The 12028-nt window shown below is 64.5% G+C and overlaps 1 protein-coding gene across 2 annotated transcripts in view; it reads right to left on the reverse strand.

Moving 5' to 3' along the window:
* The window catches only part of CPNE5 (copine 5), a 173078-nt gene that overhangs the window by 71809 nt on the left and 89241 nt on the right, over positions 1 to 12028 (reverse strand). For both annotated transcript variants that reach the window (XM_075910080.1, XM_075910081.1), the window contains exons 9-10: positions 5244 to 5347; positions 3111 to 3215 (exon numbers count right to left, since the gene is read on the reverse strand). In XM_075910080.1, coding sequence (XP_075766195.1) covers positions 3111 to 3215; positions 5244 to 5347 — 209 coding nt within the window. The remainder of the gene's footprint in view (positions 1 to 3110; positions 3216 to 5243; positions 5348 to 12028) is intronic.

Below are 12028 nucleotides of genomic sequence, written 5' to 3' on the forward strand. Positions count from 1 at the left end.
ACTCCAGATGTGGCCTCACCAGAGCCAAATAAAGGGGAATAATGGATCTGCTGGCAATGCTCCTCTTAATGCAACCTAATATTCCATTAGCCTTCTTGGCTACAAGGACTCACTGTTGACTCATACCCAGCTTCTCATCCACTGTAACCCCCAGGTACTTTTCTTCAGAACTACTTCTTAGCTGGTTGGTTCCCAGCCTGTAACAATACTTGGGATTCTTCCATCCCAAGGGCAGGACTCTGCACTTGTCCTTGTTGAACCTCATCAGATTTCTTGTGGCCCAATCCTCCAATTTGTCTAAGTCACTCTGGACCCTATCTCTGCCCTCAAGCGTATCTACCTCTCCCCTTAGCTTAGTGTCATCTGTAAACTTGCTGAGGGTGCAATCCATCCCCTCATCCAGGTCATTAATAAAGATATTGAACAAAACCGGTCCTAGAACAGAACCTTGGGGCACTCCGCTAGAAACCAACTGCCATCCTGACATTGAGCCGTTGATCACTACCTGCTGGGCCCGACCTTCTAGCCAGCTTTCTATCTATCTTACCATCCATTTATCCAATCTACAATCCCTTAACTTGCTGGCAAGAATACTGTGGAAGACCGTATCAAAAGCCTTGCTAAAGTCAAGGTATGTCACATCTACTGACTTCCCCATGTCCACCGAGCCTGTTACCTCATCATAGAAGCTATATTTTGTTATTAAATGTGGTTCCATGGTAAAACCTCCCACATCCCGCAGAGAGAGAAATCCTGGCAGGTGATCACTCCCTGCAGGGGAGCAGTGCAAGGTGCTGGCGATCCCTGCTGCCGGGGGAATGGAAGAGGGAGGGGAGCTATGGACACAGCAGACCTTTCCCAGAGGTTAGTGAACCCTCCAGCGATTTACACTGGGGCAGACCAAGGGTGCCAGTGACTAAAACCAGCCTTGTTTGCACTCAGGAGAAGAGGAATTTTTGCCATTTAATATCTGCTCAATTTATCATTTTCTTATTTGAGCAGCTGAGAGCAGAGCTCCATTGCACTGGGGGCTGCACACACAGATGGCGATAGATGGATTTCCTCTGTGGCATTTACAATCTACCTAGACAATGCAAACAATATTCCACGCTAATAGGGGACCTAAGGTGCAAAGGGCTTAAGTGACTTGGCCGGAGTTGCCCAGTGAGTCGGTGGCAGAGAAGGCAATCGGCCACCCTCCTTCAGGGTGTGACACCAACTTCCATTACACAGCTCTTGCACCAGACAGCTCACACTTTGCAGAAACAGCTGCCTTAGGCCAGTCCTGGAAATGTACAGGGGCGATGGGGCAGAGCATTTAATCAGAGGTAACGATTAGTGTTTGCACAGGGAAGACTGTAATTAACACTGGCTTTAACTCCTGCCCCAACAGAGAGCCATGCAGTGCATGAAGCATTATGCTTTCTGAACACCCCAGGCTGAGTGCAGAGTATGTTGCCTTGATTAATGGTACCTATTAGACTTCATTCTCTCCCTAATTGGCATCTTTGTGTGCAGAGTGTCAGCATGAAGGTGCCCTCATTAGCCTGATCAGTGCTCTTGTCTGTCACCTGTCACCCAGCCAGGCTCTCTGCTCCCTGGAATGGCGACTGACCGAAATAGAGGCACTAGCAGCGTTTCTGAGGAAAGCAAAGAAGCCACCTCCGGGGCCTGTCCACTTGCGTCCCTGCCGCCCACTGCCTCATCAATCAATCACTGAGCACACTGCTGCTGCGAGGAGGCAGCTGTCTCTGGGGATGACGGCCCCGTCCCTCACTCCAGCACTGCTGAGATCAGCCAGGGGCAGACCAATCTAGAGCGGAGCATGCGGTGCGGGAGGATTTCAGACAGGGAGAGCCCCTTTGAAGTGCCTTGCTATGCTGACACGGTGAAATATCCCTTTAGAGCTCCAAGATCTCGTGTACTGGCGCTAGCGTGGGCAGGAAAGTCTTCTCTTCCCAGTGCCCCTTATGCAGAGTGTAGCACTTTGCTCTGTCAGACTATGGAGGCGTCTCTTCCGGAGGCAAGGAAAGATTAATAATATGAGGAGACATTAATGAGACTGGGTCTTTTCAGCTTGGAAAAGAGGCAACTACGAGGGCTATGACATCGCGACTGATGTGGAGACAGTGACTAAGGAAATGCTTTTTTTAACCTGTGGAACTCCTTGCCAGAGGAGGCTGTGAAGGCTAGGACTATAATAGAGTTTAAAGAGAAGCTGGATAAATTCATGGAGGTTAGGTCCATAAAAGGCTATTAGCCAGGGGATAAAATGGTGTCCTTGGCCTCTGTTTGTCAGAGGCTGGAGAGGGATGGTAGGAGACAAATCGCTTGATCATTGTCTTCGGTCCACCCTCTCTGGGGCACCTGGTGCTGGCCACTGTCGGTAGACAGGCTACTGGGCTAGATGGACCTTTGGTCTGACCCAGTACGGCCGTTCTTATGTTCTCCTTCTCCTAACACAAGCACTAGGGGTCAGCCAGTGAAATTAATAAGCAGCAGGTTTCAAACAAACAACAAGAAATGTGTCTTCATACAATGCACATTAACCTATGGAACTCCTTGCCGGAGGATGCTGTGAAGACCAGGACTTTAGCATGCTCCAAAAAAGAGCTCGATCTGTTCATGGAGGATAGGTCCATTAGCAGCTATTAGCTAGGATAGGTAGAGAGAGCCCCAGTGACTTCCAACAAGCCTGCACGGGACACTACATCTGACAGGAACAATCCACGCGGGCTGGATGGCGGCATGGAGACAGACTAAAAGCCCCTTGTGTGTGTTTTTTATCTCTAACAGCTACAATTCAAGGCAGCCTCTAGTCCAGGTGGGTTGTGGCTCCTCATGCAAACAGGTGACCTATCTGTGAACATGCTGAAGGGGATCTGGGCTTGTCTGAAGCCCTGCAGCTACTGCAGCTGCCGGCAAGACTATGGAAGAGGGGACAGAGCAGCACTGACACTACCCCTCTGGCCTGGCAGTCACTGTGGAGGGGGAAGCTGCGGACACACCCTGGGGCCAGAGGCCCCCTTTGATGATCCAGGACGTGCACAGTCCCATCACCCCCCAGGCCAAAGCCAGCAGGGTGGGGCCGGGGGGACAAGGGCTCCTACCTGTCATAGTCTCCATTGCAGAGGGCTCGCACGGGGATGGAGAAGGCCTGCCACACGGGGTTGAGTGTGTTCTTCACCACTTCTGTTTTATGGCAGATGGTGAAGCTGCGGGACAGGGAGGGTGGGTGGTTATCCAATCAAGCCATGAGCTGACCCTGAGAACCGGGCACTTTCCTGGGGATCTCTCTGACCATGGGGGGCCGTTCAACCCAGCTCCTTAGCCTGGGAGCCTTGCAAACACTACCACCAAAGTGATGGTGGCAGGCCAATTCCCACAGAGCCTGTGGCCTTGTCCAGGGCCTGAGCCAAAGGCCAGGGAGGCTTCTCACGGCTCGAGCGGGCTCTGCAGTGCATCCGCAGCCCAGATGAGCGTCCCCGCATCCTCGCTGCACAGGCCACAGCAGGGCCAGACTCATCTTGCTCCTGCATCCCTGGGCTTCAGCCCAAACACACAGACAGCATCTAGGGCTGAGAAAGGAGACCAGCCTACAGGGGCCAGCCAGCCTCTCAGGGCTGATCCAGAGAGGTGCAGAGCACTCTTGACTTGCACCAAATCACTGGAAGCTGTGGGTGCCGGGTGCCCCTCACTGTAGCCTCTAGGCACTGCTCAGACTCCGCAACCTCACGCTCTGGCCCTACCCTCTGGGGAGCTCTCAGGGAGGGCAGGTCCCTCTGTGCCAGGCAGCAGCCACCCCGGAGGTGAGCCGCCCAGACATCCACAGGCCCAGGCTAAATGGGACGTAGCTCTGAGGCCCCATGCAATACGCCGATCAGCACGCTGAAGGGCGGCAGTCGGGGTAGTCGTGCGCCTGCGGCGTGTGCTCCAAGTGAACGGCAGCGCTCCCTGGCCCTGTTTGGCTTTGATTTACAGAGATCAATGGGATGAATGTCTCCGTTCTGCTTGGCACACGGCTCATTAAGCGTTCCCATCCCTGCAGGAATTGCAGCCGCGTTCTGCTCTCAGCTGCCGGGTTCAGGCCAGGGACTGAAGAAGGGAGAACTCATTTCTCACGACGCCTTGCAGTGTGCGGCCAAGGGCAGGTGGGCTCCCCCCAGCACTGCCTAGGGATCCTGTGCCCGGAGCAGATCAGCTGTCACGTGGGTGGCAATGGCAGCTGGGCAGGGCGGATGCATGTCGCATCCCACAGGTTTCTCTGGGCTGGTAACCGAGCGGGTGTTTCCACGGGGCGCTCACACCCCTGAGCACTCCTGGACCCAGGCACGATAGCAGGGGGTGGCCGACCTTGAGGGGCCCTGCTGGAGACTCTTGAGGTGCAGCAAGAAATCCAGGGGGATTCTGCCATTAGCCTTTGGCCCAGCCAGAGCAAGGCTGCCTGTCCCTGACTCCTCACGGCACAGTGAGGCCCAATGGGGCGGCTCCCGGCTGCTAGGTCAGGCCTGAAGGGCCCAGGCCTTCCCACTGAGCAGCGACCACGGTAGCAACCGCAGCAAACCCCTCCCCGGGCCTGGTTCCGCCAGGGCTGCCCTCAGCGGGGTGGCAGGCCCAGCTAGCCAGGAGAGGGGCCCCTTTCCCCTCCCCCGCAGGCCCAGCTAGCCAGGAGAGGGGCCCCTTTCCCCTCCCCCGCAGGCCCAGCTAGCCAGGAGAGGGGCCCCCCTTCCCCTCCCCCGCAGGCCCAGCTAGCCAGGAGAGGGGCCCCTTTCCCCTCCCCCGCTGGACCAGCTAGCCAGGAGAGGGGCCCCTTTCCCCTCCCCCGCAGGACCAGCTAGCCAGGAGAGGGGCCCCTTTCCCCTCCCCCGCAGGACCAGCTAGCCAGGAGAGGGGCCCCTTTCCCCTCCCCCGCAGGACCAGCTAGCCAGGAGAGGGCCCCCCCGCCCATCCCCCCGCAGGCCCAGCTAGCCAGGAGAGGGCCCCCCACCCGTCCCCCCGCAGGCCCAGCTAGCCAGGAGAGGGCCCCTTTCCCCTCCCCCGCAGGCCCAGCTAGCCAGGAGAGGGCCCCTTTCCCCTCCCCCGCAGGCCCAGCTAGCCAGGAGAGGGGCCCCTTTCCCCTCCCCCGCAGGACCAGCTAGCCAGGAGAGGGGCCCCTTTCCCCTCCCCCACTGGACCAGCTAGCCAGGAGAGGGCCCCCCCGCTCCCCCCACCCCTGCAGGCCCAGCTAGCGGGGCTGCACGTACGTCCCGTCCTCGTTGCTCCGGTAGAACACCAGGAAGGGGTCGGACTTCCCGAAGAAATCCTTCTTGTCCAGCTTGTTGGCACAGAACTGCATGGTGGCCACGTCCTGCAGGGAGACGCACACGCCATGAGTGGCCCTGGCCTGGGGGCCACCAGCCCCTGCGCTCGCCCTGCCCCACTCCCCCGGCCCTCGGGGACAGAGGGGCGCCCGGCAGTGCCGCGGGACCGGGACGCTGGGGGCCAAGCACTGGGCGCACGGCAGCTGCAGGGTGTGACTGAGGGATGTCAGCACGACTGGGCCTAGGTGGGGAGCCCAGGGCACCCTGGGGGGCCGCAGCAGGACTGGGGGGCAGGGCTGGGCGTGAAGAGCAGGGGGCTGTGGGTCTCTGCCCGTCTGATCGGTGGGGAAGTTCTGTGTCAAGCCCACCTTTGCCTGCAGCCAGCGCGCTAGGGCCCTCGCCCCACACCCACAGCCAGCGCGCTAGGGCCCTGCCCCACACCCACAGCCAGCGCGCTAGGGCCCTGCCCCACACCCACAGCCAGCACGCTAGGGCCCTCGCCACACACCCACAGCCAGCGCGCTAGGGCCCTGCCCCACACCCACAGCCAGCGCGCTAGGGCCCTGCCCCACACCCACAGCCAGCGCGCTAGGGCCCTCGCCACACACCCACAGCCAGCGCGCTAGGGCCCTCGCCACACACCCACAGCCAGCGCGCTAGGGCCCTGCCCCACACCCACAGCCAGCACGCTAGGGCCCTCGCCACACACCCACAGCCAGCGCGCTAGGGCCCTGCCCCACACCCACAGCCAGCGCGCTAGGGCCCTGCCCCACACCCACAGCCAGCACGCTAGGGCCCTCGCCACACACCCACAGCCAGCGCGCTAGGGCCCTGCCCCACACCCACAGCCAGCGCGCTAGGGCCCTGCCCCACACCCACAGCCAGCGCGCTAGGGCCCTGCCCCACACCCACAGCCAGCGCGCTAGGGCCCTGCCCCACACCCACAGCCAGCGCGCTAGGGCCCTGCCCCACACCCACAGCCAGCGCGCTAGGGCCCTCGCCCCACACCCACAGCCAGCGCACTAGGGCCCTCGCCCCACACCCACAGCCAGCGCGCTAGGGCCCTGCCCCACACCCACAGCCAGCACGCTAGGGCCCTGCCCCACACCCACAGCCAGCGCACTAGGGCCCTCGTCCTGCACCCACAGCCAGCGCGCTAGGACCCTTGCCACACACCCACAGCCAGCGCACTAGGGCCCTGCCCCACACCCACAGCCAGCGCGCTAGGGCCCTGCCCCACACCCACAGCCAGCGCGCTAGGGCCCTCGCCCCACACCCACAGCCAGCGCACTAGGGCCCTCGCCACACACCCACAGCCAGCGCACTAGGGCCCTGCCCCACACCCACAGCCAGCGCGCTAGGGCCCTGCCCCACACCCACAGCCAGCGCGCTAGGGCCCTCGCCCCACACCCACAGCCAGCGCACTAGGGCCCTGACCCACACGCACAGCCAGCGCGCTAGGGCCCTGCCCCACACCCACAGCCAGCGCGCTAGGGCCCTGCCCCACACCCACAGCCAGCGCGCTAGGGCCCTCGCCCCACACCCACAGCCAGCGCGCTAGGGCCCTCGCCCCACACCCACAGCCAGCACGCTAGGGCCCTCGCCCCACACCCACAGCCAGCGCGCTAGGGCCCTTGCCCCACACCCACAGCCAGCGCGCTAGGGCCCTGGCCCCACACCCACAGCCAGCGCGCTAGGGCCCTGCCCCACACCCACAGCCAGCGCACTAGGGCCCTCGCCCCACACCCACAGCCAGCGCGCTAGGGCCCTCGCCCCACACCCACAACCAGCGCGCTAGGGCCCTCGCCCCACACCCACAGCCAGCGCGCTAGGGCCCTCGCCCCACACCCACAGCCAGCGCGCTAGGGCCCTCGTCCTGCACCCACAGCCAGCGCGCTAGGGCCCTCCCCCCACACCCACAGCCAGCGCACTAGGGCCCTCGCCCCACACCCACAGCTAACGCGCTAGGGCCCTCGCCCCACACCCACAGCCAGCGCACTAGGGTTCCCCCAACCCCACACCCACAGCCAGCGCGCTAGGGCTCCCCCAACCCCACACCCACAGCCAGCGCACTAGGGCCCTGCCCCACACCCACAGCCAGCGCACTAGGGCCCTGCCCCACACCCACAGCCAGCGCACTAGGGCCCTGCCCCACACCCACAGCCAGCGCGCTAGGGCCCTGCCCCACACCCACAGCCAGCGCGCTAGGGCCCTCGCCCCACACCCACAGCCAGCGCGCTAGGGCCCTGCCCCACACCCACAGCCAGCGCGCTAGGGCCCTTGCCCCACACCCACAGCCAGCACGCTAGGGCCCTTGCCCCACACCCACAGCCAGCACGCTAGGGCCCTCGCCCCACACCCACAGCCAGCGCACTAGGGCCCTCGTCCTGCACCCACAGCCAGCGCGCTAGGGCCCTGCCCCACACCCACAGCCAGCGCGCTAGGGCCCTGCCCCACACCCACAGCCAGCGCGCTAGGGCCCTCGCCACACACCCACAGCCAGCGCGCTAGGGCCCTCGCCCCACACCCACAGCCAGCGCGCTAGGGCCCTCGCCCCACACCCACAGCCAGCGCGCTAGGGCCCTCACCCCACACCCACAGCCAGCGCGCTAGGGCCCTCGCCCCACACCCACAGCCAGCACGCTAGGGCCCTCGCCCCACACCCACAGCCAGCGCGCTAGGGCCCTCGCCCCACACCCACAGCCAGCGCGCTAGGGCCCTCGCCCCACACCCACAGCCAGCGCGCTAGGGCCCTCGCCCCACACCCGCAGCCAGCGCGCTAGGGCCCTCGCCCCACACCCACAGCCAGCGCGCTAGGGCCCTGCCCCACACCCACAGCCAGCGCGCTAGGGCCCTCGCCCCGCACCCACAGCCAGCACGCTAGGGCCCTGGCCCCACACCCACAGCCAGCGCACTAGGGCCCTCGTCCTGCACCCACAGCCAGCGCGCTAGGGCCCTGCCCCACACCCACAGCCAGCGCGCTAGGGCCCTGCCCCACACCCACAGCCAGCGCGCTAGGGCCCTCGCCCCACACCCACAGCCAGCGCGCTAGGGCCCTGCCCCACACGCACAGCCAGCGCGCTAGGGCCCTGCCCCACACCCACAGCCAGCGCGCTAGGGCCCTGCCCCACACCCACAGCCAGCGCGCTAGGGCCCTCGCCCCACACCCACAGCCAGCGCGCTAGGGCCCTGCCCGACACCCACAGCCAGCGCGCTAGGGCCCTCGCCCCACACCCACAGCCAGAGCGCTAGGGCCCTCGCCCCACACCCACAGCCAGCGCGCTAGGGCCCTCGTCCTGCACCCACAGCCAGCGCACTAGGGCCCTCGCCACACACCCACAGCCAGCGCGCTAGGGCCCTGCCCCACACCCACAGCCAGCGCGCTAGGGCCCTCGTCCTGCACCCACAGCCAGCGCACTAGGGCCCTCGCCACACACCCACAGCCAGCGCGCTAGGGCCCTCGCCCTGCACCCACAGCCAGCGCGCTAGGGCCCTCGCCACACACCCACAGCCAGCGCACTAGGGCTCTCTCCCCACACCCACAGCCAGCGCGCTAGGGCCCTGCCCCACACCCACAGCCAGCGCGCTAGGGCCCTGCCCCACACCCACAGCCAGCGCACTAGGGCCCTGGCCCCACACCCACAGCCAGCGCGCTAGGGCCCTGCCCCACACCCACAGCCAGCGCACTAGGGCCCTCGCCCCACACCCACAGCCAGCACGCTAGGGCCCTCGCCCTGCACCCACAGCCAGCGCACTAGGGCCCTCGCCCTGCACCCACAGCCAGCGCGCTAGGGCGCTGCCCCACACCCACAGCCAGCGCGCTAGGGCCCTGGCCCCACACCCACAGCCAGAGCGCTAGGGCCCTGGCCCCACACCCACAGCCAGCGCACTAGGGCCCTCGTCCTGCACCCACAGCCAGCGCGCTAGGGCCCTGCCCCACACCCACAGCCAGCGCGCTAGGGCCCTGCCCCACACCCACAGCCAGCGCACTAGGGCCCTCGTCCTGCACCCACAGCCAGCGCGCTAGGGCCCTCGCCCCACACCCACAGCCAGCACGCTAGGGCCCTCGCCCCACACCCACAGCCAGCGCACTAGGGCCCTCGTCCTGCACCCACAGCCAGCGAGCTAGGGCCCTCGCCACACACCCACAGCCAGCGCACTAGGGCCCTGCCCCACACCCACAGCCAGCGCACTAGGGCTCTCTCCCCACACCCACAGCCAGTGTGCTAGGGCCCTCGCCCTGCACCCACAGCCAGCGCGCTAGGGCCCTCACCACACACCCACAGCCAGCGCGCTAGGGCCCTCGCCCCACACCCACAGCCAGCGCGCTAGGGCCCTCGCCACACACCCACAGGTAGCGCGCTAGGGCCCTCGCCACACACCCACAGCCAGCGCGCTAGGGCCCTCGCCACACACCCACAGCCAGCGCACTAGGGCCCTCGCCACACACCCACAGCCAGCGCACTAGGGCCCTCGCCACACACCCACAGCCAGCGCACTAGGGCCCTCGCCACACACCCACAGGTAGCGCGCTAGGGCCCTCGCCACACACCCACAGCCAGCGCACTAGGGCCCTCGCCACACACCCACAGCCAGCGCACTAGGGCCCTCGCCACACACCCACAGCCAGCGCACTAGGGCCCTCGCCACACACCCACAGGTAGCGCGCTAGGGCCCTCGCCACACACCCACAGCCAGCGCGCTAGGGCCCTCGCCACACACCCACAGCCAGCGCACTAGGGCCCTCGCCACACACCCACAGCCAGCGCACTAGGGCCCTCGCCACACACCCACAGCCAGCGCACTAGGGCCCTCGCCACACACCCACAGGTAGCGCGCTAGGGCCCTCGCCACACACCCACAGCCAGCGCACTAGGGCCCTCGCCACACACCCACAGCCAGCGCGCTAGGGCCCTCGCCACACACCCACAGCCAGCGCGCTAGGGCCCTCGTCCTGCACCCACAGCCAGCGCGCTAGGGCCCTCCCCCCACACCCACAGCCAGCGCGCTAGGGCCCTGCCCCACACCCACAGCCAGCGCGCTAGGGCCCTCGCCACACACCCACAGCCAGCACGCTAGGGCCCTCCCCCCACACCCACAGCCAGCGCGCTAGGGCCCTCGCCACACACCCACAGCCAGCGCAGTAGGGCCCTCGCCACACACCCACAGGTAGCGCGCTAGGGCCCTCGCCACACACCCACAGCCAGCGCGCTAGGGCCCTCGCCACACACCCACAGCCAGCGCGCTAGGGCCCTCGTCCTGCACCCACAGCCAGCGCGCTAGGGCCCTCCCCCCACACCCACAGCCAGCGCGCTAGGGCCCTGCCCCACACCCACAGCCAGCGCGCTAGGGCCCTCGCCACACACCCACAGCCAGCACGCTAGGGCCCTCCCCCCACACCCACAGCCAGCGCGCTAGGGCCCTCGCCACACACCCACAGCCAGCGCGCTAGGGCCCTCGTCCTGCACCCACAGCCAGCGCGCTAGGGCCCTCGCCACACACCCACAGCCAGCGCGCTAGGGCCCTGGCCCCACACCCACATCCAGCGCGCTAGGGCCCTCGCCACACACCCACAGCCAGCGCGCTAGGGCCCTCGTCCTGCACCCACAGCCAGCGCGCTAGGGCCCTCCCCCCACACCCACAGCCAGCGCGCTAGGGCCCTGCCCCACACCCACAGCCAGCGCGCTAGGGCCCTCGCCACACACCCACAGCCAGCGCGCTAGGGCCCTCGCCTCACACCCACAGCCAGCGCACTAGGGTTCCCCCAACCCCACACCCACAGCCAGCGCGCTAGGGCTCCCCAACCCGACACCCACAGCCAGCGCACTAGGGCCCTCGCCCCACACCCACAGCCAGCACGCTAGGGGTTCTCCAGCCCCACACCCACAGCCAGCGCACTAGGGCTCCTTCAGCCCCACATCCACAGCCAGCGCACTGGGGGTACTTCAGCTCGCTCTCTGCACAGGAACCACCCAGCGCTTCCCCAGCTGACCTCACCCGGAACTGGGTCAGACCCACCCTCCAATTAACCCTTTCAGAGCCCCCGACACACGAGGGTGTAACGGTAGTTCGAATTAGAGATCCTAATTTGAACTACCTGCTCCGAGCCGCATGTAGCCACAGGCACGGAGTTCAGACTAAGGGACTTTTAAAAATGGTGGCGCCCGGGAAGATGCAAATGAAGCCCGGGATATTTAAATCCCAGGCTTCATTTGCAACTTCGAATGCCTATGTTAGCCACCCTAGTTCGAACTAGGGGGCTAGTGTAGACGTACCCAGATTTACTTACTTTGGGGGGTAGCTGAGTTCCTCCCCTTTCCTCCACCCCTTATTTATTCTTGGATCTGGACTTCTAATACTCCCGTCATCTGAAGAAGTGGGCTGTGCCCACCAAAGCTCATGATCCCATCTACATGTTTTGTTAGTCTTTAAGGTGCTACCAGACCAACTGTTGGTTTTTAAGTTTTTCCTGTGACAGACTAAGTTGGCTACCTTTCTAAAGCTTTTGACCATCAAGTGATTTACCTTAAAACCAGGGAGGAAACACTTGAATTCTCCCCCAAGGGTGCCCCAAGCTCTTTTACCACGAGAGAGCTTGAAGAACAAGAGAAGAGAAAACCAAACTGCAGCTGACTTCTTAGCTGAGGCATACAGACAGACCTGCTGTCCCCTTCCAGGACACAAGAATCAAATCATCACCTTAAAAAGTGATTTTTATTACAAACCAA

The sequence above is a fragment of the Pelodiscus sinensis genome, chromosome 27 (assembly GCF_049634645.1).
Source record: "Pelodiscus sinensis isolate JC-2024 chromosome 27, ASM4963464v1, whole genome shotgun sequence".
NCBI classification, from domain to species: Eukaryota; Metazoa; Chordata; order Testudines; family Trionychidae; genus Pelodiscus; species Pelodiscus sinensis.